Source organism: Camelina sativa, chromosome 13 (assembly GCF_000633955.1).
Source record: "Camelina sativa cultivar DH55 chromosome 13, Cs, whole genome shotgun sequence".
NCBI classification, from domain to species: domain Eukaryota; kingdom Viridiplantae; phylum Streptophyta; class Magnoliopsida; order Brassicales; family Brassicaceae; genus Camelina; species Camelina sativa.
Window position 1 is genome coordinate 17,701,651 of NC_025697.1, and position 21,486 is coordinate 17,723,136.

At 35.4% G+C, this 21,486-nt stretch overlaps 5 protein-coding genes and 1 long non-coding RNA gene across 10 annotated transcripts; 3 read left to right on the plus strand and 3 right to left on the minus strand.

Moving 5' to 3' along the window:
• On the plus strand, positions 1,049–2,639 carry LOC104736983 (immune-associated nucleotide-binding protein 8-like). Its single transcript, XM_010457080.1, has 5 exons — positions 1,049–1,402; positions 1,486–1,754; positions 1,841–2,008; positions 2,099–2,236; positions 2,309–2,639. Exons 1-5 carry the CDS (start codon positions 1,177–1,179, stop codon positions 2,516–2,518), a joined length of 1,011 nt encoding a protein of 336 aa, XP_010455382.1. The 5' UTR covers positions 1,049–1,176; the 3' UTR covers positions 2,519–2,639.
• Positions 2,650–8,099, minus strand: LOC104736986 (agamous-like MADS-box protein AGL11). Of its 2 annotated transcripts, none has more exons than XM_010457082.2 (8): positions 7,989–8,099; positions 6,344–6,526; positions 3,760–3,841; positions 3,590–3,651; positions 3,402–3,501; positions 3,260–3,301; positions 3,130–3,171; positions 2,650–3,039 (listed from the first exon to the last, which is right to left on the minus strand). In XM_010457082.2, exons 2-8 carry the CDS (start codon positions 6,523–6,525, stop codon positions 2,854–2,856), a joined length of 696 nt encoding a protein of 231 aa, XP_010455384.1. In that variant the 5' UTR covers position 6,526; positions 7,989–8,099; the 3' UTR covers positions 2,650–2,853. The 2 variants fall into 2 exon arrangements, with proteins under 2 accessions (XP_010455384.1, XP_010455383.1); XM_010457081.2 differs by lacking the exon at positions 7,989–8,099 and adding an exon at positions 7,266–7,493.
• Positions 10,898–11,776, minus strand: LOC104736987. The gene is made up of 3 exons (XR_759671.1): positions 11,690–11,776; positions 11,262–11,560; positions 10,898–11,181 (listed from the first exon to the last, which is right to left on the minus strand). It is a non-coding gene; the product is annotated as an uncharacterized LOC104736987 (long non-coding RNA).
• Positions 12,215–14,166, plus strand: LOC104736989. 2 transcript variants are annotated; one of them, XM_010457086.2, is made up of 6 exons: positions 12,215–12,506; positions 12,587–12,663; positions 12,975–13,125; positions 13,223–13,327; positions 13,598–13,807; positions 13,897–14,166. In XM_010457086.2, exons 1-6 carry the CDS (start codon positions 12,315–12,317, stop codon positions 13,921–13,923), a joined length of 762 nt encoding a protein of 253 aa, XP_010455388.1. In that variant the 5' UTR covers positions 12,215–12,314; the 3' UTR covers positions 13,924–14,166. The 2 variants fall into 2 exon arrangements, with proteins under 2 accessions (XP_010455388.1, XP_010455387.1); XM_010457085.2 differs by having other exon boundaries at positions 12,216–12,506; positions 13,887–14,166.
• Positions 14,215–18,608, minus strand: LOC104736988 (methyltransferase-like protein 1). 3 transcript variants are annotated; one of them, XM_019234846.1, is made up of 7 exons: positions 18,400–18,608; positions 16,217–18,369; positions 15,905–15,988; positions 15,699–15,803; positions 15,502–15,610; positions 14,931–15,082; positions 14,215–14,794 (listed from the first exon to the last, which is right to left on the minus strand). In XM_019234846.1, the coding sequence occupies exons 2-7, from the start codon at positions 18,299–18,301 to the stop codon at positions 14,378–14,380; spliced, it is 2,952 nt and encodes a 983-aa protein (XP_019090391.1). In that variant the 5' UTR covers positions 18,302–18,369; positions 18,400–18,608; the 3' UTR covers positions 14,215–14,377. The 3 variants fall into 3 exon arrangements, with proteins under 3 accessions (XP_019090391.1, XP_019090390.1, XP_010455386.1); XM_019234845.1 differs by having other exon boundaries at positions 16,217–18,373; positions 18,404–18,604; XM_010457084.2 differs by having other exon boundaries at positions 16,217–18,604.
• Positions 19,957–21,225, plus strand: LOC104738334. Its single transcript, XM_010458523.1, has 3 exons — positions 19,957–20,484; positions 20,554–21,039; positions 21,118–21,225. Exons 1-3 carry the CDS (start codon positions 19,957–19,959, stop codon positions 21,223–21,225), a joined length of 1,122 nt encoding a protein of 373 aa, XP_010456825.1.

The window sequence follows — 21,486 nt, forward strand, 5'->3', positions numbered from 1 at the left end:
TATCCCTCTTATAGTCTTATTGTTTGTTCAACAGTTGGAGACTAAGCTGAAAGCGACAAAAATGAGGCTAGAGCTGCAGCTGAAGAGAGAGAGCAAGATGCTAGACTTGAAATGGAGAAAAATTCAAGTGATGCAGTTGATCAGCTCAGGACGGATCTCGAGAAGGCGGAAAAAATGACCATGCAGCTTAAATGAAATTCCAAAAAGTGCACCATTCTGTGATTGATATTGTGATCAAAAGAACCAAACTTTATGCTGACTGAACTGTGCTTTTCTTACGTTGAGAGATAATTTTTTTCTAAGTTGTGTTAGTTTTTTCATGTTTCTTCTTCTACCCTTTATATGATGGTCTTAATTTTTCTTACTGATTCTACCAAAAAAAGAACTTAGTCTCTCTCTCTGTTTAATTATTATTTTTTTACCTTTTAAAGTTCTTTAGACTTGTTTCTTTAAAATATCTTTTTGGGTCAGATCATGTAGTTGTTCTGTAGAGAGGTATGCCTTTGTTTCTTTCAACTCTTTGATTCTCTATCCCTCAATCAGATGCGTAGGAAAAATGCAAGTGAAGTTGAAATCTTGTTTACTCTAGAACTACTTTCAGATGCTTACATGCACCTTACACTTCTTATGTGTCTTGCCTTTCGTAATGGAATGTCGAATAAGTTGAGGAATAAAAAACCATATTGCTTGTTGAGGACTCTTGTTGATTTTGTTGGAGTAACTTGTTCTGCAGGTTAGGTTATCTCTGTTTCAAGAATGTTGAAGTCAAAAACCTCAAAGATTCTTGTTTAGCTTTGTCGGATCACTTCAATGGAAAGATTTATATTGGTCAATCATAGTGGCAGCCTTAGCTTCAATGTTCTTTCTTCAGGCAAAATAAAAGCATAAAAGATTGTTATCTTTTCTCTTATGATTCCTTGCTTGTCAAAGTCAGACTCCTTTTGGTTTTTCTTCAGACTATAAAGATCTTCTCACCGTTTATTCTTTTCTTCCTTCATTTGTCTAATGAATATTCTGTTTTGCCTCTATAAATTACAAAACTATTTCTTTCCTTTCTCATTTGGGATAACATATCGTATTGAGTCTTGATTCTTATTTTACCTTTCTTTTGTCATTTCAAGAACGATCACTAGCCATTAGATTTCCTTTTGTAGAGGGTTGTTAGATTGGGAAACAATGGCGTTTGATTCGTCCGCACTTAGTGTGGAGAATGAGTGGAAACCTGAAAGAACTCTAGTCCTACTCGGTCGAACAGGGAATGGTAAAAGCGCAACGGGAAACAGCATCTTAGGTAAAACTATGTTTCAGTCAAAGGCAAGAGGAAAATTCATTACCAAAGAGTGTAAGCTACATAAATCTGAGCTACCAAATGGTCTGATCATCAGTGTTATCGACACTCCTGGTGAGTATTTTGTAAAGCTTTCACGATTTATCAAAAACATATATACAAATACACTGAGGTTAACCTAATGGTGGTGCTTTCAGGTCTGTTTAGTGCTTCCTCGACGACAGATTTTACCATCAGAGAAATCGTTAGATGTTTACTTTTAGCTAAAAGCGGTATCGATGCAGTGCTTCTTGTTTTCTCGGTAAGGAACCGGTTAACAGAAGAGGAACAGTCGACGCTTCGCACATTAAAGATCCTTTTCGGAAGTCAAATCGTTAATTATATAATCGTTGTCTTCACCAATGAGGATGCACTTGAAGATGGAGAAACTCTAGATGATTATTTGGAGGATTGCCCTGAGTTTCAGGTAGGTTTATTACTGTACACTAAGAGCAGTTAGTGTTGTATGAACTATCAGCATCTCTTAATTACATGATTTACATCTCTATATAGGAAATTCTCAAAGAGTGTGATGATCGTAAGGTGTTGTTTGACAATAGGCGTAATGCTTCTGTGAGGAAGAAAGAGAAGCAAGTCCAAGATCTTCTAAACCTCGTCGAACAAATCTCAAAGAAGAACAATGGAAGATCTTATATGGCTGACTTATCACTTGAGCTAAGGGTGAGAAAATATAGATTCTTTTTACAAAGCAAGAATTCACAATTTTGTATTGTGTTATCTGAGTTTTATGTTTCATCTACCTTGTTATAGGAGAACGAGGCGACAATCGAGGAAAAGCAGAAGCAGATTGAAGCAATGAAGGGTTGGTCTTCAAAACAAGAGATATCTCAAATGAAAAAGGAAGTAGAGAAATCACATAACGAAATGCTCGAGGGGATAAAGGAGAAGGTACATTCAGGTTCATTCATTGGTTTTAAATGTAATGTTATATAACATGTTGGTTTTGTTGTCTTTGGTTAGATCTCTAATCAGCTGAAGGAGTCATTGAGGGATGTAAAGGAACAATTAGCTAAGGCACAAGAAGCAAGGGAGGAAACCGAGAAAAAGATGCATGAAATTCAGAAACTATCTACTGATGAGATCAGGAGGCTTAGAGAACAACTTAACAAAGCTGAGAGAGAGACTGCTTCTTTACGCACCGAACTCAACAAGAAGTGCACTGTTCTTTAATCACATCTTATAGTCCTGTATTGTAATAATACATCAAACATATGTTATGTAGAGATAATCATGTTCTGTTCTTTAAAATCATATGTATATGCTTTGCTGTATGATATGAATCACTAAATCAGATACCATAATGAAACATTAAAAACCAGAGTATTGCCTTAACCATCACACAACACAATTTCCAAATGAGTCTTGAAGGATCAATACCTTCATTGTACTTTGAATTATTATAAACCAAAACATATTTAGAGATAGAAACTGAGTAGAGGATCCTCAGAATGAAGAGCTTTTATAAACTGTGATTGCAGCTCGTTTTTTTTTTCACGCCCACGAGATTATCCGAGATGAAGAATTTTCTTGTCGGGATCAGAGTAAGAACCTCCATTTCCAGATCCAGAACCAGCAGTCATAATGCTATGAGCAAAGTAGTTGCGTGAGGCAGCTAACGCCTCGATTGCGTTAATCTCTGAGCCACTGACCATTTGATGATGGTGTTGTTGAAACCTCTCCACTTCTGCTACCTGTTAAGAAACATACTAATTAGTTAGACATGTGACTGATTTGATATGTCTATGGTATTAATGAACACATTATGTTAACTATGTTCTTACCTTAGTTCGTAGATAGATATTCTCATTATCAAGCTCAATCTCCTGCAGAATTAATATAACCATATATTTATATAAAGATTCCACAATATGAAATTTAGAGCAAAACCTTATTGAGCTGAGCTTTACTTACTCTTTTCTGCATGTTTTCGATTTCAGCTAGAAGCAACTCATGCTGTATCTCGCAAGAAACACAAAGGAGATGTAGAATATGTATATAGACCATTCAGGAAACTGATCACAGATTAAGGTTATGTATATATAAGAGAGTCTACCTTCTTGGACCTGATCCTGGAGATAGCTTTCTCAAGGCGATTCTCAACCTGTTTAAGTTCCTTGACACTTAAGGAACTCAAAGAGTCTCCCATCAGATTCCTGCAACGTTATTAAAAAATGTGTTACATAAATAGTAATAGACCACACATATGAATATGGCTAGAGAAGCTGGTCATATATATAAAACCTGTTGGAATTTTGAATCGTTTGGATCTGTTGCCTCAGCTTTGCAGATTCTTGTTGATAGTACTGTAATTTTAAACATTATCATCACAGTAAGAACGTATACGCATATATATACATATATGATGTTAACTGTTACGTAAGCAGAGAGATTGAGGAAAAAAAAAGTAAAACCGCGGCATTGATTTCTTGGACAGTGCTGGTGTTGGTGCTATCAGAACAAGCTTTCTTGTACCTCTCAATGGTTGATCTTATGCTGTTACAAATAAACATCCAGTTTCATTCGTTATCAAGAGCATAGAGTAAGAGTACTTATGCAATTAATCACTGTGGTATATATTCGGATTAATCATAATATGGCCATAATTTTTTTTTGTCTAAAAACAACGAAATGGAAATTAAAATGCAAATGTTAACGCAGATAACCAATCACACCATACCCCAAGCTAATCACACCCTAAAATATTTTATAATAAGATCTCATTAATTTCTTTTTTAGGTTTTGTCAATATTTAATTAAGAAATTTTCACCAATCACACCAGAAAAACATTTTCTTTCATGAATTAACAAAGTCAATATAACTTTTCATGCAATAGCCACCCTTAAACAAAATAACAAAAATACCCTCTAACTAGACAATTATAGTTTGATGACATTACCCAAATGATACAATGTTTGGTTAACTAAAAAAGATAAACATAATTGAAATAATTTTAAAGATTTAGTTCAGTATACGAAACGAAGAAAAAAAAAATTCAAAGCGTGAAGTTCATCATCTTCCTTAACCAAAAAAATTGGAATAATAAATTTCGGTGAAACGAAACTGTGTTTAGAACTCTGGCAACTATAGTTTCGATTAGAACTCCGACGAGAAGCAGAAGAAGAGAAAATTTCATATTGGGTGAGTAAAACTCAAAAAAATTTCCAAACACTTTAAAAACTCAAATTTTAGTTCTTGATTTTAAAAATACTAATATAAGCTAGATTTACAAGATTTAGGTGTAAAAAATATTAAAATGTAAAGGAAAAGAAGGCTTATGAAAAACCGTGAACAATGGCTGCAATATTAGGGTTGCATATGATACACATGTTGAAAACGACTGTAAAAATACAATTATACCATCTATTAAAAACAGACTTATGGAAGTACACATTGAATAAAAGAACATTATGTACGTACACTATACCATAGAGCAAATCATAAGCCTTATTTTTCCTTAGTGTACGTATGTATTCAGAACATTACGTACATTACTGAGCACTTATAGACGTATATATTGAATAAAAGAACTTTACATACATTAATGAATGTTCGGAATGTTTGTACTATTTCTGAATAATTATAATTCTGAAGGTTATATATAGTCAACAGTATAATTATGTTTCCAATAAGATTATATATGTACGTACATAACATTAATGACTTTTGTACGTACACAGTTGCAAAAAAACCGTACATCAAAACACAGTACTAGGAAAACACATCGTACTATGTGACTAATTTTATTTATTTTATATTTTACTTTTTACTGTAGCAAACGGATTTTATTCCATATAGTCACAAAAATGAGAATAATCCTAACTGACTTAACTAAAGACTTCATTTAGTTTGTTTGTTTCAAGGGTTTAGTTGTCCAAAATTATGGAGGTGACTAACACATGAAAAACACTTTTCACTTTGACCTAAAAAAACTCACTCCATGGCTATTGCATATAATTTACCCATATTTAATTTGCATCTGGATAAGGATCTTAATTGGTTAAATTGATGGATTTAAGCAATGGCAATAAAGTCAGCATATAAACATATATGTTGCCTTTAGCATTGACAAACAAGCAATGTATATATGCCCACCAAAAAAAAAAAAACAAGCAATGTATATGTACTCTCTGTACATATAATGTAGAATAATAATATGTTTCTGTATTCAGAATTTCAGATATATTATTCAACTATTTTAATTGAAAGACAGAAAGTGCTTGTGAGACTGTGTCATGGAAAGGAAACAAAAAAAGAACTAAATATTTTGGATATATACAATATAATAGTTGAAGTGACTTCAAATCAAGATTAAAAAGGAAATGGAAGATAGAAGATGAAAAGGCCAAAAAAGGAAAGTAAAGACATGAAGAAATAGATTTGATCTGCTTAAGATGAAAGAGGAAATAAGAGTACAACATAACATTACATCTCTCGCTGCATAATTGTTTTAAGTTCCAAGAACAACTTTGTCAAAAAGCAAAAAACAATAAAAAGACTGTGTTGACCAACACTGCAACTGCTAGCTAGCATGAGGTTGGTACTTAAATACATGGTACGATCTTTCTTTCTCCTTTCTCTATCTCTTTAAGATTTTTCTTTTTTGATAAACTGACTTCTAAAATTTTCTCAAAATTATTAGGTAATATATGAAAATAGTATGTGTATTTAGTACTTAAAATTGTTCGTATATATTGCTTGTTTACTTTTCAAATATATATATATATGTATGTATATTTAGCTAAACGTATATAACATGCTTTTGAAATAAAAATTTCATATGTACATTATTTGTCTAGATTTTTTTTTTTAAATATGGGTCAACATTATTATATAGACCAAGAAAAGGTACATGTTTACATTTCAGTATCTTCTATATTTTATCTCAACTATTTCGCATCTATTTTATTCAAACAATCACTAGCAAAATTTGACATATCCCAAATTTTATATATATATTTCATTAGCATATCTTTAATTAACAAGAAATAGCTTACTTGTTATTGGCATACTCATAGAGTCGGCCACGAGTGGAGAAAACGATGAGGGCAACTTCTGCATCGCAAAGGACTGAAAGCTCATAGGCTTTCTTGAGAAGTCCATTTCTTCTTTTGCAAAACGTCACTTGTCGATTCGTCGAGTTCTCTATCCTCTTTATTTCTATCTTTCCTCTTCCCATCCTTCATTTCAAACAACAAAACAACACTTAGAATTGCTCAATTTTCAACATTATTGATAAGACAAATATACCGTTTAACAAACACCCAATTCATAATTGATATATACTACAAGAGGATATAGAATAATATATACCAGAAAATGTGTAACATTTTTGTAAATAGTAAAAAGTGGTGGTGGATAAACAAAACCCTAAAGCTAGAGTTTGAATTAATATACTTAATAGAGATCTACCAAACTCAACTTTTGTTATATATATATATATATAAAAGAGAGTAAGGATGTTGTATCCAACTTTCTCGGGAAAATAAATTAAGGATGTTGTTGATTGATCTCTAGGACGGACAAGAATCAAATTGGATCTGATGCAGATCTGATGCTGCTGGAACTAAAGGATTAAGAATATATCCAAATCTTTCACTATGAACCTAACCATACAAGATCAGGATCATATACAATAAATGTAATGCTTCTTATAAATAGGTTTCTATATGTAAAATCTATATAATAATTATTAACTTCTCATCATGACTTAAAAAAAATAGAACCGGGGAGGTAAATCTGACAAATTATTTTGACCCATCCCCTTGTACGATCTCTCCCTCTCTCTTCCATTAATTTCTAGTATAGGCTTCATGGGGTCAAATACAAAAACAACATATACGTAAGCAATTCTGACTTAGATCTAGAAGATATCATTTCAATTTTTTTGTGATAAAACTGGAAGATGTAAATACTTACACAGAACTTTTACAAAATTCATTGATCTCTAAACTGATGTATGAAGACATTCTTTAAAATGTATACACAGGAAAATCTAAGAATATTACCAAGAAGAAAAAAACAAGAAAAATATGGAGAGAGAAAACAAATCAAATTGATATAGAAGAAGAAGGCACTGATGCACATGAAACTGAAGTTATATAGTACATAAGGGAAACACACAAGAAAACATTATTACACACAAAGAAGAAAGAGAAAGAGAGGGAGAGAGAAAGAGAGAGTAAGAGACTAAACCATGCTTGGTTTCGAGAAGAGGGATGTAGAAACACAAACAGATTTGGACGATTTTCAGACCAAAGAACTCCACTTTAGCTGACAAGAAAGGAAAGAGAATCTAGCAGAGATCTACATGCGAGAAACTTAAAAATAAATAAACATAACCTAATTCATAAACCCTTGTGATCTTTCTTTCTCTCTCTATTTCTTTCATGGGGAAAGAGCATCAAACAGAAGAAAGTATTAAAAAAAAAGGAAAATATTTCATAATTGTGAAAATTAAGTTTTATGAAGGTAAAAAACCCATGACGAGTTAAGAATTATTATGAGATTGGAATCTGCATATATAGAGAGATATAAATGTAGAGTTTTTGAATGAAGAGATGTGTACAAAGATGGGAACTTGATGAGATCAAGAAGTGTTTTCCTTTATGAGAAGAAGAAGTAAAGACATGACAGACAGACCTGAGAATTGCTTCACCCAACTCAATTCAGCTTTCGGAAACTCTCTCTTTCTCTCTCTTTCTCCTTTATAAAGAAAACAAAACAAAAGGAAAAAAAAAAGTTCAAAGAGTTTTTTTTTTTTGCGAATCCCAAAAACAAACCCAAATTATTTTCTCTTCAAAAACCCTAAGCTTCCCACTCAATATGTCTATTTGTAGACGTTTCTTTCTTTTCTCACCTTCCAATGTCCCAAAGAGAGAATGTGATTGCTGCGGTTGCGGTTGCCAATGCGATTGTTACATAGTTAAAAAAAAAAAAAATGTGTATGGCTTAGGAATCACAAATTTTGGCAATGTGATAGAAAAAGAAATTAATGAGAAAGAAAAAAAAAGTTATTTTAACCTTTCAGTTAAGCTAAAATCTCATATATAAAGTATTATAAACTAAAAATTCCTAAATATCTGAAGTGTTAATTTTTCATTTTTTCATTTCTAATTTTGAGAGAAATTGAGAATCTAGCTAAGCTACATGCGCCATCATTTCATATTTTGGTCAAGTTCACGGCAGGACCAAGATTTGGGATTTCAGAAGATACGATTTAGGGATGTATGTATCTTTCTAATATTTTCATTACTGGGTATGACGTAAGAAGGTTTCGTTTCATGGTAGAAAAAAATGGCAATTAATTTTTTTAATAATTTAAACTCTTGGGGTATCAGTGGTAGCTTATCAGAGTCTGAAAAATTGGAATTAAATTCAATATCATGGTTTTCTGAATCCCTGATTACAAAGAAAACGCCAGAAACAAGCATATTATTTCACTAAATTATATAAAACGATAACAAATATTGATTGAATTAGTTCATGACCAAAAGTATTATAACTTAAAAATAACATTATTTAAGAAAACTATTGAACGATTGAGAGCAGTTGTAAATATAAATAGCTCCTTGCTTACATACGACATTTATTTCTTTAACCATGAAACTTTTTACCACAATATTTTATTATAATCTTTGTCATTATTTTCAGTTTTGATGATTGTAATAATCTCTAAAATGCTAAAAGAAAAAAAAAGGTAAGGAAAAGGTTGAAAAAAAAAACATTACTTAATTTTCTCACTACCATTTCATCCACATGAGGACAATGTTTCAGACATTTTTTTTTTTTTTTTGTAACCGGAAGAATCCATGACCGAACCATAAACTAATCCATTAATATTAGAAGTTTTAATTTTCTAATTAAAGCGTGGATAGTGACCAACGAAGATTATATAGTAAAAATATGTAAATTTAATCGTAAAATATCTGGATGACAAACCCTATCATATATAAATCCAAAAGAATTTTTTGCACCACCCAAAATATATCACTGTGTTCCACCACTCATTGCTTATTAATGTTTATTTTAAACATGTGTGATTTATATTAGTAACCTAACATTTAACTTTACATTTTTTTTAACACATACATAACTTACACGTAAATATACGTAAGTATGTTTCATTCTTTCAAGAAAGTGAGAAACATACCAAACCAAAAGTTGAAAAGTTGAAATATCTGTATATGTTTTGTATCTACATTTTGAGATTAATACATATGTATCATGTATATTTTAAAATCATATCGAATTTTTATATTGACACGCAATATTTATGATTTTAAGATTCCTTTGGTGGAAAATTAAAGAGAAAGGTGATTTTGCAGAGCTTAATTTAGGGCTCGAAAGTGACACGCAAATTGTAATATTGCAGAAGAAAGAGAGATAGGGAAGAGAGAGAGAAGATGTTGACGTTCTTGGTACATCTCCTCATTTATTTGCCCTAGCTAGCTTCCATCTTCTCTTTTGACTCTTTCTTTTTTTTTTTTTGAAAATAATCTTTTGACTCTTTCTTAAGTCATTTTTTTTTTGTTTTGATTTTTTTCCTTCGTTAATCAGACGAAACTCTAAAACTCAAAACCCATTTTTATATCTTACTAACAAGTTACCAATTTAAGCCACTCAAAATTGTTGTTAAACAAATGTTTTAGAATACGTTGTTTAGGAAGTCAAATGGCTCTTCCAAGACAGCCTAAATTTTAATTTAAAAGGTTTTTTGTATTAAAAAAAATCAGCAATCTTTTAGATCTTTTGATAATCAAAATTTAGGGCATATAGATAGATAGATTCAATCTACAAATTTATACGGCCAGGCCCAAACTTTTTTAATCGTTTAGCAAAAAAAAAAATTACTAGATATTTGGAATTTTCAGTTATTTTCTTAATCTTCATGGATCTTTAATTTGTCGTTCGTTTCTTTTCTTAAATAAATTTAACATAAAAACAAACAAAGGATTAAGAAGTTTTTTCTAACAAAAAAAAAAAAAACTACGGACGGCCATCACAACTTATTATTAGCCGATCAACATGGGCTGCTACTCTGTGTTATAACTATAAAATCGGCAGTTAAAAATGATTGTTGTTTAGCTATGAAAAAAAAATAGATTTGAAAGTCAAGTAACTTTAGGATGGGATGGGTGAGAAATTTTCGTAAATTAAAGTTTGATTTGTGCCAAAAGGTTTAGTTATTCTAAACTCCTAATTAAATTAGATAATATGTTGCCTCAGTAACTTTCCAAGGCATTAATTTGCAGTTGTTTTGGTCAACTTCCACGGCTTCAAATAGTTATAAGACCAAATAAATGTGATTTTAGTTAAATTCGAATTTACATCTTTGTTCTTATAATCGATCATTAAAAAAAAAATTGCTTTTCTTGTATTAAGCTCAGACAACTTGGCTGTATTAATGACGAGTTAGAAAGATGTTGAAGTTGTGCTCGGGACGATTCTGGAAACACGTTTTCATAAAGTTAACACCACCGGTCGGGCCTAAACTTAGAAACCCAATAATACATAGACCAAATACATTTTCTTTCCAAACAAAAACTAAAAAGAAAATGATTCCTTTTCATATATTTTTGTGTATCAGGTTCAAAAAATTAAACAAAAAGAAGACATCATGTGTAATCGAGGCACATGAGCTTTCGCTTGTGAGAATAAAAAAAAAACAAAGAAAGCAAAAGCGACGAGTGTTGCTACAACCTCCATGTTCACGAGGATTGTTTGTATTGGAACAAAAACATCAAAGTCACTCTTCTTGTCTATTGCTAACATATATTTCTGTACCAACACTGATGGATGTCCACACTCGCTTTACTGATTTATTTCCCGGGACCTGTCCACAAAGCCAGATTAGTTTCAAGCCAAGTCCCAATGAGAAATGAAGTATTAATTAATTAAATATCTTTACTTAACTGGTAGAAGTAAAGACGTCTTTACTTCCAAGTCATCGAGCTCCCAAGTCATGGGATCCCCAATCCAATCATCTCCTTGCTTATCGGGATAACCGTGGACCGACCATCCTGGATGAGGAAGAATTTGGACCAACTCTTGTGCTTGAGGGTTACTATATGGATCACATATATCATGCGGTTTCTCTAGATGTTCAGCGTTTTCAGGGCTGCGATATAGATGATGTCACCCGAGGCACTTGTATGATATAGAGGACATTGACAATAGATTATCTTTACTTTGAAGTTTGGAGACACTGGTAGCTAAGCATAAAAAGATATTAAAACAAATCATCTCTTATAATTCAGACTGAGAAAATCAAGAAAGCCTAGAAAGCCAAGAAAGCTTTTTGATATGAAAGATCGATAGAACGCTACTAATTAATCACAAACCTTTGGTCATCATCATGCCACGGCCATTATAGTAATAACCACCATTAAAACCTTCTGCAGCATTAGCCCGCAGATACAACATAAGCCACATGTATTTTGCCCTGTTAAAATTGGATTGCTTCAGAGTTTTATAAGCCAAGTAAGTGACAGTAACTTCTCCTACACGCAACTCAGATTGGCATAAACACATATTGAAAACTAAAGAATCTGAACTGGAAAAAAAAAGAAGCGCGTGTATATGAAGAAGTGGAATAGGCGCGTGGAAGTTGGAGAATTTCGCGCGTGATTTATTGCGGTAAAAAAAAAAGGTAAGATGTCACAATCTGAAATCTGAATGATTGCTTCTTCTTTTTTGCTATTGGAAGCATCCCTATTATTATTACACCCTTACATTATTTATAAATTACATACAGACCCAAAAGTTTTGATTCCTTACAAAGCAACCCTTTACTTTTTTTCAGTAAAGAGATATTCCAAAAGGAAACGTCCTTTTCAGTCAGAAAACTGAGGACCCTTTGTATCTTTCTATGAGTCTTTGAGCGATTTAAACGATAATTGGCCAATAGGGGACCATGTGTTCTGCTTTTCAGATGAAGACGAAGCTTTATAGTAGTAGAAGAAGACAATGTCTTGTCTTCTAAGTGGTGGTGTGGATCATGGTTGTTTCTCTCCTCTAAATCTTTCTCATTTCGTCTTAAAAGCTTCTGGGTACATGGCAAGTTTGCACCTTGGGGCTGCTGCTTTGTTAATCAATGAGGTCGTGTTCGGCTCCTCCTTGATTGGTTTCAGAAGTAAACGGTTTAAACGAGTTTCAGAGGTTAGGGTTACAAGCAAATATTCCTTTTTTTGAGTTTTTTTTAGTGAAGTATTGTTTTTGTGGTTGTTTTGAATTTGTAGAGATGGAGGTTTCGTGTTCAACAGATGTCAGAGAAGGAACTGAGGACTAAACACGAACTGGCTCGTTCTGCTAAAAGGTGATGACTTTGTGCTCTCTCTGTGTGTGTAATTGTGGTTAGTGAAAATGTTTATGAACTTCATCACTCATTAGAATTGTGTTGTGGAGTTTAGGATTAAGCCAGTTATGATAAGAATTGTGTGGTTCTGGTGATTGAGTTCTTTATTTAGTTGTGGTTGCTTTGAAAGATGATGATTTCAGCTTCATCAGCAGTTTTCTCTTTAGATAAGTGTGATAGAACCCTACACTGATTTTGTAATTTAATGAGAACAATCAAAGTTACTTTAGTTTTGGCAATGTTTCATAGAGTTAGTCTCTCTGATGTTGCAGAAGCGAGTCTTTGAGACGTATTCTGAAGCAATATGGAGTATCAGTTGAACATTCTGAAGAAACTAAGACAATTAGTAGACTTGATGACATAAATTTTGAAGAGGAGCATGACGCTGTTGTTCCTTCTTCTGTTATAGATGACTCTAAGATGGTATATCACTGAAGTTCTTTGTCCTTAAATGGTATCTATCTGAATTGGGGAGATCCTAACTTATATTAGTCTTTGGTTAATTGATGAGCACTGACAGAACACAACTGAGGAGTTACCTGATTTACGTCGGCAAGAGAAATACAGTGAGACTGTTAGCACTGCAGAGAATCTTTCAGGACGAGACCAACACAAATTGGGACATGTAAGAACATATCCCTACAAGCCAGTGTCCCACTTTCCTATCCATTAGGAGGGCTAAGGATTTTGAGTTTGCTTTCAGATTCATGTTTTTGTTTGTCTTCTTGGATAGTATATTGAGTTTTCTTACTACGTTTGGATCCATGTGTTCAAGCAATGCTTTGGTGGTGTTAGCCTAAACTCTTGCATTAGATGTTTGTTTGGATCTTGATGCAACTTAGAATTGTATACTCTTAGTGTTTTTTTTCCAGCCTGTAATCATGTCTCTCTTCAGTTAAACTCAGGTGTTTTGTTCACTTCTCTGCTTCCTGTTCTTGGATTGTGCATCGTCTGCATAATTGGGACGCTACACACAATAATCTCCAGAAAAACATCAAAAGGTCATCCCCCCCCTGGCTCCAAAGGAACAAGGTGGAGAACTGCATTGAGTGATAGGAACGAGCCACTTGCTTCTGATGAAAATGATTCGTCGCCAGAAGACAGTGTCAGTTGCATACATAAGTTCTGCATAATATTCGTTTACAGATTATGCTTCAGTTGTTAAAGAAGCTAACTGCATGCAGGCCGCTCCAGCGAATCAGGAAGCTACGGATGAAATGAATGAAGCGTATAGCAGAGTCGAGCTCGAGTACAAGAGATTTCTGTTGGAATGTGGAGTGAGTGAATCTTAGATTCTGGTCTCTTGGAGGTTCAAGTAAATCATGAGAAACCATGGCTGCTTCTAACACTCGAAGAACTTTTTGTTTGGTGGTTTGCACATACTGTTATACCAATGAAATCATTTATTAGATATGAGTATGTAAATTGTGAATATAAAGGGTTTAATGGGATTTGAATTGGATACATCAGTTTGTATGGAGCAAAATGGGAGTATTAAGTAAAAGCTTAAAATGAAATGAATAGAAAGTATTGGCTCTACGAAGGTAAAAAAATGAACAGAATTACAAACAGAGAACCAAAACCGTTAAGTAGCAGAGTTTCTCAATGCAAAGGTGGTGGAAAAAAATCCATCGAATAGAAAACAATTTTAGAAACTCTGCAGTTTGGGCAGGGCTCAGTTAAAGCCGTACATGTCAAAATTCTTGTCGTCCGGTGGTCTTGTGTTGTTGCCACCTTCAGGCACTCTAAAGCTGTCCATTGGAGGAGGACCTGCAGAGGCAGGTGCCGCTGGTGCCACCCAATGTGGGGTGGTCGGAACAGAGAAGTTAGAACCAGAAGCCTCTTGATGTAAGACAACAACATTAGGATTTGCTTGTGGTGAGTTTCCTGTGGTCCTTCGGTTTGAGGAATTAGCAGAGGCTAGAGACGTTGGGTATGATTGTTGTTGCTGATTCTTCATTGGTGATTTGGGCCGCAGCGATTCTATATCAGGAGTAGTCACAACGAGATGTGGTGCGTCTGGAGGCGGATTCCTCCCTCCTCCTCCTTGCCACACTTTACCCTCCTTGTCCGCAAAATTCCTCACATAAGCCTAAAGTACACAATATCCAAAACAGGTCAAACACATCTTACACATGCTGTCAAAGAAGTTCCTTGCATAGTTCTAAAGCTCATGTAAATACAGGAAGAGGTGGAGATAGATGTTTGCAGAGTGTATGAGATTTTACCTGTGATTCAAAGTTTGAGGAAGAAAGGCCTTTTCCAACAGTAAGCCATCCAGCTCGAATATTGTGGTCTTCACCAAAAAGCTCAAGCCTCCGGCGACCAAGTGCAAAATGCTCTATTATCCTATACATATCTTCTGGCTTCTGAGTTGAACCTACAGAAAGAGATTGAAATTACGATAAACAGTACGGATACAACTGCATAAATATTTAGATATGCCCTGTTACAATCAACCACAGAATCGTATATCCTTCTCAATGAACAAGCTCACACTATAGAGAATCCAAGACTAATCCAGCAAACTAATCACATATACCATATCCGAGAGCCAAAGGAAATTAAGGGTTTTGTTTATCGAGAACCCAAAGCTTCCCTCCCAACAATAGGCCCAAACCAGTACTAAAACACTCGACACCTTTAATCACATGAAGCAACCATCCTATTTGTACGCATTTAACTGCTGATGTAGCATAACTGATGAAATCTTATTATATTCACTTTAAAAAAACAGGAAGCTGGAAGCAGAAGAGAGAGACGGAACAAGATATGACGAGCAAAATACATTCTACTAACCATAAGGAGGCTCTTCAGCAATAATTACGTCAGTATCAATGTTAGCGTGGATTATATGTCCATCAGTGCTACGCCGAACAGTACCCTTTATCCCCATCAAGCAGTGCTCCTACACAGAGAGAAACCAATAAAACGTGTTAAGCAAAGATATGCAACACAGGAATCAAACGAGGAGGCAATGGCAGACCATACTGAACCTTGGAACGCTGAAACACAGTACGAGAATCATGACGCAAAGTTGGTGCTGCATTACTTTTGTTGGTCTTCACCCAGCAAATATCTTCACACCTTCTGAAACCCCACTGTGACACTCAAAATAAAAGAAATAGCGATGAAGTGAAAACTCTCAAGAACAACAAACCCAAAACGATAAATGAAATGGGAAATTGTTTAAATCATGTACCTTTTTTAGGCACTGGCGCCCTTGCTCAAGCCCAACACCATCACCAACCCAGAGAAAAATAAAGGAGGGCGTATCAGCTATCGCCTACAGATACATGGAAAATTTTGCTTTTGTTATAAACCACAATAGCAAAGATGGCAACCAACCTTACCCCCAAAATCTACACACAGGTCAAAATACTATATGTTCAGTATCACTATTTCCTCTACCTATTACTCAAGATGAAAAATGATATCTGCACTAGTAGATCTAGTGCTAAGCAAAGTGTAGTACAAAAAATATATCCCAAGAGAATGTGTAAAGAATAGTCACCTCAATCTTGAGATTGATAATGTCTTCAAATGTCCAATACTCCATACTATCAGAAACACCAGGAGCTCTATGGACATATTCCTCCCACGGTGGGTCAACAAGAATAACATCAAACTTTGTTCCAAATAACTCGGGAGATAACTCAACTTCATGCAAGTCGCCTTTAAAATACATTGGTGCAGAAGCTGAGTTAGATACAATCTCATCCTTCTTCTGTATGAGCTCTCTCAGCTTGGGGTAGTCTTCCACATTGGTAAGCTCCAGCTCTCGGATGAAATTCTGGGGACGCATTCCAGTATCCACAAAGTTCTGGGAATAGTCATTTTGCTCTCCCCTAGAAGGAGCTTTACCAGGAGGTCCACCACCTCGAGGAGGAACCCAACCCCCTGAATTTTTATCAGATGGCATTCCACGTCCCATTTGTCCAGAAACATTAAATGCAGGCCCAGAGAAGTTAGGTGGCCCTCCTCTGTCAGAACCTGGTGGATTAAAGAACATATTCGGGTTTGGTGGAGTGCCAATTGAAGGAAATCTTGGGCCTGATGGTCCAGGAGGAAGAGGCGAGAGAACAGGAGGAACAGGTAACATACTGCCATCAACTCCTCGGGCCCCAGGCCAGACAAGAGTCGGGGCAAATGAAGGCATGAAGACAGGGGTAACAGGACCGCCTGGAATTGGCGAGATACCAGGAGTAAGAGAATGAATAGGGCTGGGTGGTGGCATTCCAAGATTCGCAAATGGTGACGCCATGATAGGCATTGTAATGGCACCTTGTTGGTTCTCTCTGCCACCAGCAGGTCTTCCTTTCCCACCCCTTGAGGGTCTGTTCCCTCTCATGCCTTGTGGAGCCTGCGGACCTCTATTAGGGGTTTGCATAGAATGAGTTCGACCAGGGGTTGCACCTCTCTGGTTTCTTGCTTTAGCCCCTGAGTAATCAGAACTGGCTTCACCAGCTTCATCTCTCGAATCCTCCCCATAAGTTCCAAACCCAAAAGTCTCACTTCTCTGTCTACTACCTTCCTGGTTGTAAACCCACTCTTCATCATTATTCGTAGGCCTTTTAGGAGGCTGCTGACCCGATTCAGTCGTACGAGCAAAGTTGGGACCTGATTCTGCTCTGACATAATCAAGTGGCTTGGTTTGTATCTCAATTACATCATAATTCTCATTTGAAACGCCACCACTTGACAAAGCTTTAACTGCTTCACCCCTGTTTCCATCTTTCCTGCCACCCAAACGACCATGAGACCTCTCGCCTTCACTCCTTTCACGTCCTTGCCTTGGGAACTCCCGTTCCCTGCCACGATCATAAAGCAAGTCCCCATCTTTCTGATCTTTATCACTAATACTAGAATGTCTTCTCTTCCAAGTATCCTTTGAGCCTTCTTGATCCCTATCCCTATCAGACCAGCCATCATCCCTACCTCTGGATCTCTCATCTTTCCGACCATATTTCTCTTTTTCGTAGTCTGCATCCGAATGTTCAGATTCTTGATGACGCTTCCCACTTCTGTCTGGTGTCTTAGACCTGTTAGATCGACCCACTTCTCTCACTGTCTCAGAACCATCCTTACCACTCGTTTTCTTGAGAGGACTACCCCTATCATCATCTTTCACACCTCGACTCTTACTCTTATCCTCTCTACTACTAGCCTTCAAACTCCTATCAGACTTCGAATGACTCCTACCCTCACCATGTTCATTACTAACAAAACCTTTCTCTCCACCACTACTATCATGTCTAGAATCAGAAAGCTTACTACTTTTATAATCACCATCATTAACAGGAACAGCAGCTTCATCCCATCTCTTCCTCTTACTCGAATCAGAAGAAGACCCATGAGTTCGTTCTCTCCCGTCTCTCTCTCTCTTATCAGAACCCTTGGAATCACGATCTTGATGCTCTGCATCAACCAGAGACTTGTTATCTTCTTTGCTTTTACTCCCACCGCTTCGAGAACTCTCAAAGTCCGATGCTTTAAGACTCATCCTTCTCTTCTCACTTCTCTCCCCACCTTCTTGCTCTCCATCTTCATACCAAGTGCTCAGCTTCTCCAACGAACTCTCTTCTTGTTTCTTCTTCATTTGATTTTAGTCTGTGTTGCGAAAAAACTGTGCTACAAAACCCTAAACCAACGAAATTAGGGTTTCAACAACACCCACGATTAATTCCACATTCGACGCAACGGTTCGGTCTCCATAAACTGAGTATCCTTGCTTAAAACATCACCTACAGAGTTCAGATTTTTCGAATCTAAATCGTTTCCAGGTTCCTGATGAAAATTTTGACTTCAGATATGGAATTAAGCGAAGAAGATCGGAGTATGATGTGTCGGGAAGAAGAGTGGGTTTGAGGGAGAGAAGAGAAAAGAACACTACGAAGTGCGAGGAACACGATCGACATACACAAAGTCAAATAGATTGGGCCAAGCCCATTTACATGTAGTGTCTAAACTTGTGTTAAAAAAAAAATGATTATCAATTTGTTAGACGGCTGGATATCTAATTAAAAAAATACACAAAACCATCATAATTAGGGAAAATACCATGAAGATTGAGTCTAGTAAGAAAAAGTTTTAAAAACAAACTATCAAGACAATTTGTGTGATTGTTGTTAAACACTTACAACAGTAACTATCCACAAATGCTATGTTATACGCAGTGTTCAAGAAAACGCTAGGCGGTATCTGGGCAGTGACCCAGCACCTAGCGCATAGAACGCTTAGTTGGGGTGTAGAAAGTTTTTAGGCGGTTTAAGCGTTTAGAACATAAAACATTATATATATATATATATATATATAATTATACAAAAATATATGTTATAAAACTAAAATTTTTTATAAATTATAAACAAAAGTAAGAAAATACATTTATTTAAGTTATATTAACAACATATAAATGTTTATAATTACGTATATATAGATATAAAACATAATAATTTAAATATATGTAATTTAAAAATCAAAAATAAATATTAAAATAAAATTTATGTAAGTTATATTAAGCGGTTTAGGCGGTCATCTAGGCGTCTGGTTATACGGCGCAGGAATATACTAAAAGCTAAAGTAAAGTTGCTAAAGTAAGACATCAAACAAATATTTCATCGGTTTCAACATATAAGATGTTTTAAGTAAAAACACGCAGATTAAGAAATAATCATTTTTAAAAAATTCAACCAATTATAAACAAGACTGCATAATAAAAAATATTAAACTAATGTAAAAGTAACATAGAAACTTGAAAACATCAATATTATGAAACAAAAAAACTTCTCAAAAACATCCTATATTATAAAACATATACAGATTTGAACTGGTGACCATAAAGCTACATATGGTTTCATATACCAACTAAACTAAAGATACTATTTGGTTATATTCACGGAAAAACGATCTGTTTCCCCTCCATAAACTTTCATATAGCACCACATCCACCCAGTTTTTAAACGTCGATCTCTGTCCCCTCAATTTGTAAGTTTCAGTCCAGTATCCCCCCAAATTTAAAGTTCGAAACTTCTGTCCACACATTATGCTAAAATCGTGGTTTATCATTGGTTTACTGTTCCAGGAAATACATTAACCGCATGCCAACAAAATTAAACCGGATTAACCCAGAAATTAACCCAAATCGACCCGATTCAACCCGTTAAACAATACCCATTTATCCTAAAATCCCCAAAATATAAAAATCCCCAAATCCCCAAATCGAAGAACCCTAGAAAGGAAAAAATCTCAATTTCCATGGATTCGAATGAGCTGGAGACGAATGCGATAGTCGTTCATGACGAGGCTACTGGGTCTGTTCCGTCAGAGGAAGGAGCAGAAGGTCTGATCCAAGACGATGAACCCGACGATGAAGATCCAAGAGAGCGAGACACGTTTGACATCGAGAAAGCCGTAGTGGAGTTTATAGACGAACCATCGATCGTTCATGATGAGTATCCGGACAGTTCAAGTGATGAAGATGATGAAGCTCGTCGAGTGAGAAAGCGGAACAACATCAGAAAAGTCGATGGGACTTTGTACTATCACCAAATATTCTTCAACGCCATTGCATTTAAGGAAGCTGTACTCGGCCATGCTCTGAAGACTGGATGCAACATCGCACAGTACATGTATGATAAAACCAAGATTGGATTTAGATGTGCTGGAGATGGATGTATTTGGCGCATATATTGTGCAATCACTAAGAAATGTAGGAGGTGGAGGGTGAATAAGTACATTGATAAGCATACATGTAATCCGAATGGAGATTGTGAGATGTTGAAGGTTCTTGTTATCTCTAGGTTGTTTCTAGATCAAATTAGAGAAGAACCTGAGTATTTCATGCCAATATAGATAGAACAAACCATTAAAGCGAAATGGAAGATCACTGTATCCAGGCCTCAATGTCAAGCTGCAAGGAATAAAGCTTTGAGATGGATTGAGAAAGAGTATGATGAGCAGTTTGCAATGCTCCAAGATTACGCGTCTGAGATACGAGAATCAAACCAAGATTCAACTGTTGAAGTTGACACTGTGACTAACGATGCAGGAGAAGAGGTATTCAACAGTTTCTATGTCTGCTTTGATGTGCTCAAGAGAACATGGAAAGATTCTTGTAGGCCACTAATAGGTTTAGATGGAACCTTTATAAAAGGTAAAGTTAAAGGTCAGTTGTTGGTTGCTTTAGGTAGAGATTCAGATAATGCTATCTACCCAATAGCATGGGGGTGTGTACAAGTAGAAAACATAGTAAATTGGTTGTGGTTTGTGAGGAAGATTAAGGCTGATTTGGGACTAATGGATGGTGATGGTTATATCATAGTCTCTGATCGCCAAAAGGTAATAAACATTCTGATTTTGGGTTCATTGGTAATGTGTTGTATTTATTCAGTTATTAACCTCTTGCTTTTTTTTCAGGGACTTATCCGAGCTGTTGAGTTAGAGCTACCAAAAGTTGAGCATAGAATGTGTGTCCGACACATTTATGGCAACTTGAAGAGAAACCATGGGAAAGATAAAAGATGAAGAAGTATGTCTGGGATATTGCATGGAGCTACAATGAGAAGGATTTTGAAGCAAACATGATCAAGCTTAAAAACTACAGTGAGATTTTCTGGCGTGATGTTGTAAAGTCGAAACCAAGAAATTGGTGCAGGGCGTTCTACAAGCAAGGAAACTTCTGTGAAGATGTTGAGAATAACTCAGTCGAGTTATTCAACAACTCCATTTTGAAAGCCACGAACAAAGCATTTGTGCCAATGCTTGAGACCATAAGGAGACTTGCGA

Bases quoted from the DNA above. Each gene is read 5' to 3' on its own strand.
- LOC104736983 (XM_010457080.1), top strand. From the start codon at position 1,177: ATGGCGTTTGATTCGTCCGCACTTAGTGTGGAGAATGAGTGGAAACCT. The intron at 1,403-1,485 runs GTGAGTATTTTG...TGGTGCTTTCAG, and splicing joins CAGTGTTATCGACACTCCTG to GTCTGTTTAGTGCTTCCTCG. The intron at 1,755-1,840 runs GTAGGTTTATTA...ATCTCTATATAG, and splicing joins AGGATTGCCCTGAGTTTCAG to GAAATTCTCAAAGAGTGTGA.
- LOC104736986 (XM_010457081.2), bottom strand. From the start codon at position 7,315: ATGTCTTCATACATCAGTTTAGAGATCAATGAATTTTGTAAAAGTTCT. The intron at 3,652-3,759 runs GTTTTACTTTTT...TTAAAATTACAG, and splicing joins TCCAAGAAATCAATGCCGCG to TACTATCAACAAGAATCTGC. The intron at 3,502-3,589 runs GTTTTATATATA...ATAACGTTGCAG, and splicing joins ACGATTCAAAATTCCAACAG to GAATCTGATGGGAGACTCTT.
- LOC104736989 (XM_010457085.2), top strand. From the start codon at position 12,315: ATGTCTTGTCTTCTAAGTGGTGGTGTGGATCATGGTTGTTTCTCTCCT. The intron at 12,664-12,974 runs GTGATGACTTTG...CTGATGTTGCAG, and splicing joins CTGGCTCGTTCTGCTAAAAG to AAGCGAGTCTTTGAGACGTA. The intron at 13,328-13,597 runs GTAAGAACATAT...GTCTCTCTTCAG, and splicing joins ACCAACACAAATTGGGACAT to TTAAACTCAGGTGTTTTGTT.
- LOC104736988 (XM_019234846.1), bottom strand. From the start codon at position 18,301: ATGAAGAAGAAACAAGAAGAGAGTTCGTTGGAGAAGCTGAGCACTTGG. The intron at 15,083-15,501 runs GTTAGTAGAATG...CTCTTTCTGTAG, and splicing joins TGCTGAAGAGCCTCCTTATG to GTTCAACTCAGAAGCCAGAA. The intron at 14,795-14,930 runs GTAAAATCTCAT...TGTGTACTTTAG, and splicing joins CCTCAAACTTTGAATCACAG to GCTTATGTGAGGAATTTTGC.
- LOC104738334 (XM_010458523.1), top strand. From the start codon at position 19,957: ATGGATTCGAATGAGCTGGAGACGAATGCGATAGTCGTTCATGACGAG. The intron at 20,485-20,553 runs GTTCTTGTTATC...ATGCCAATATAG, and splicing joins GAGATTGTGAGATGTTGAAG to ATAGAACAAACCATTAAAGC. The intron at 21,040-21,117 runs GTAATAAACATT...CTTTTTTTTCAG, and splicing joins TAGTCTCTGATCGCCAAAAG to GGACTTATCCGAGCTGTTGA.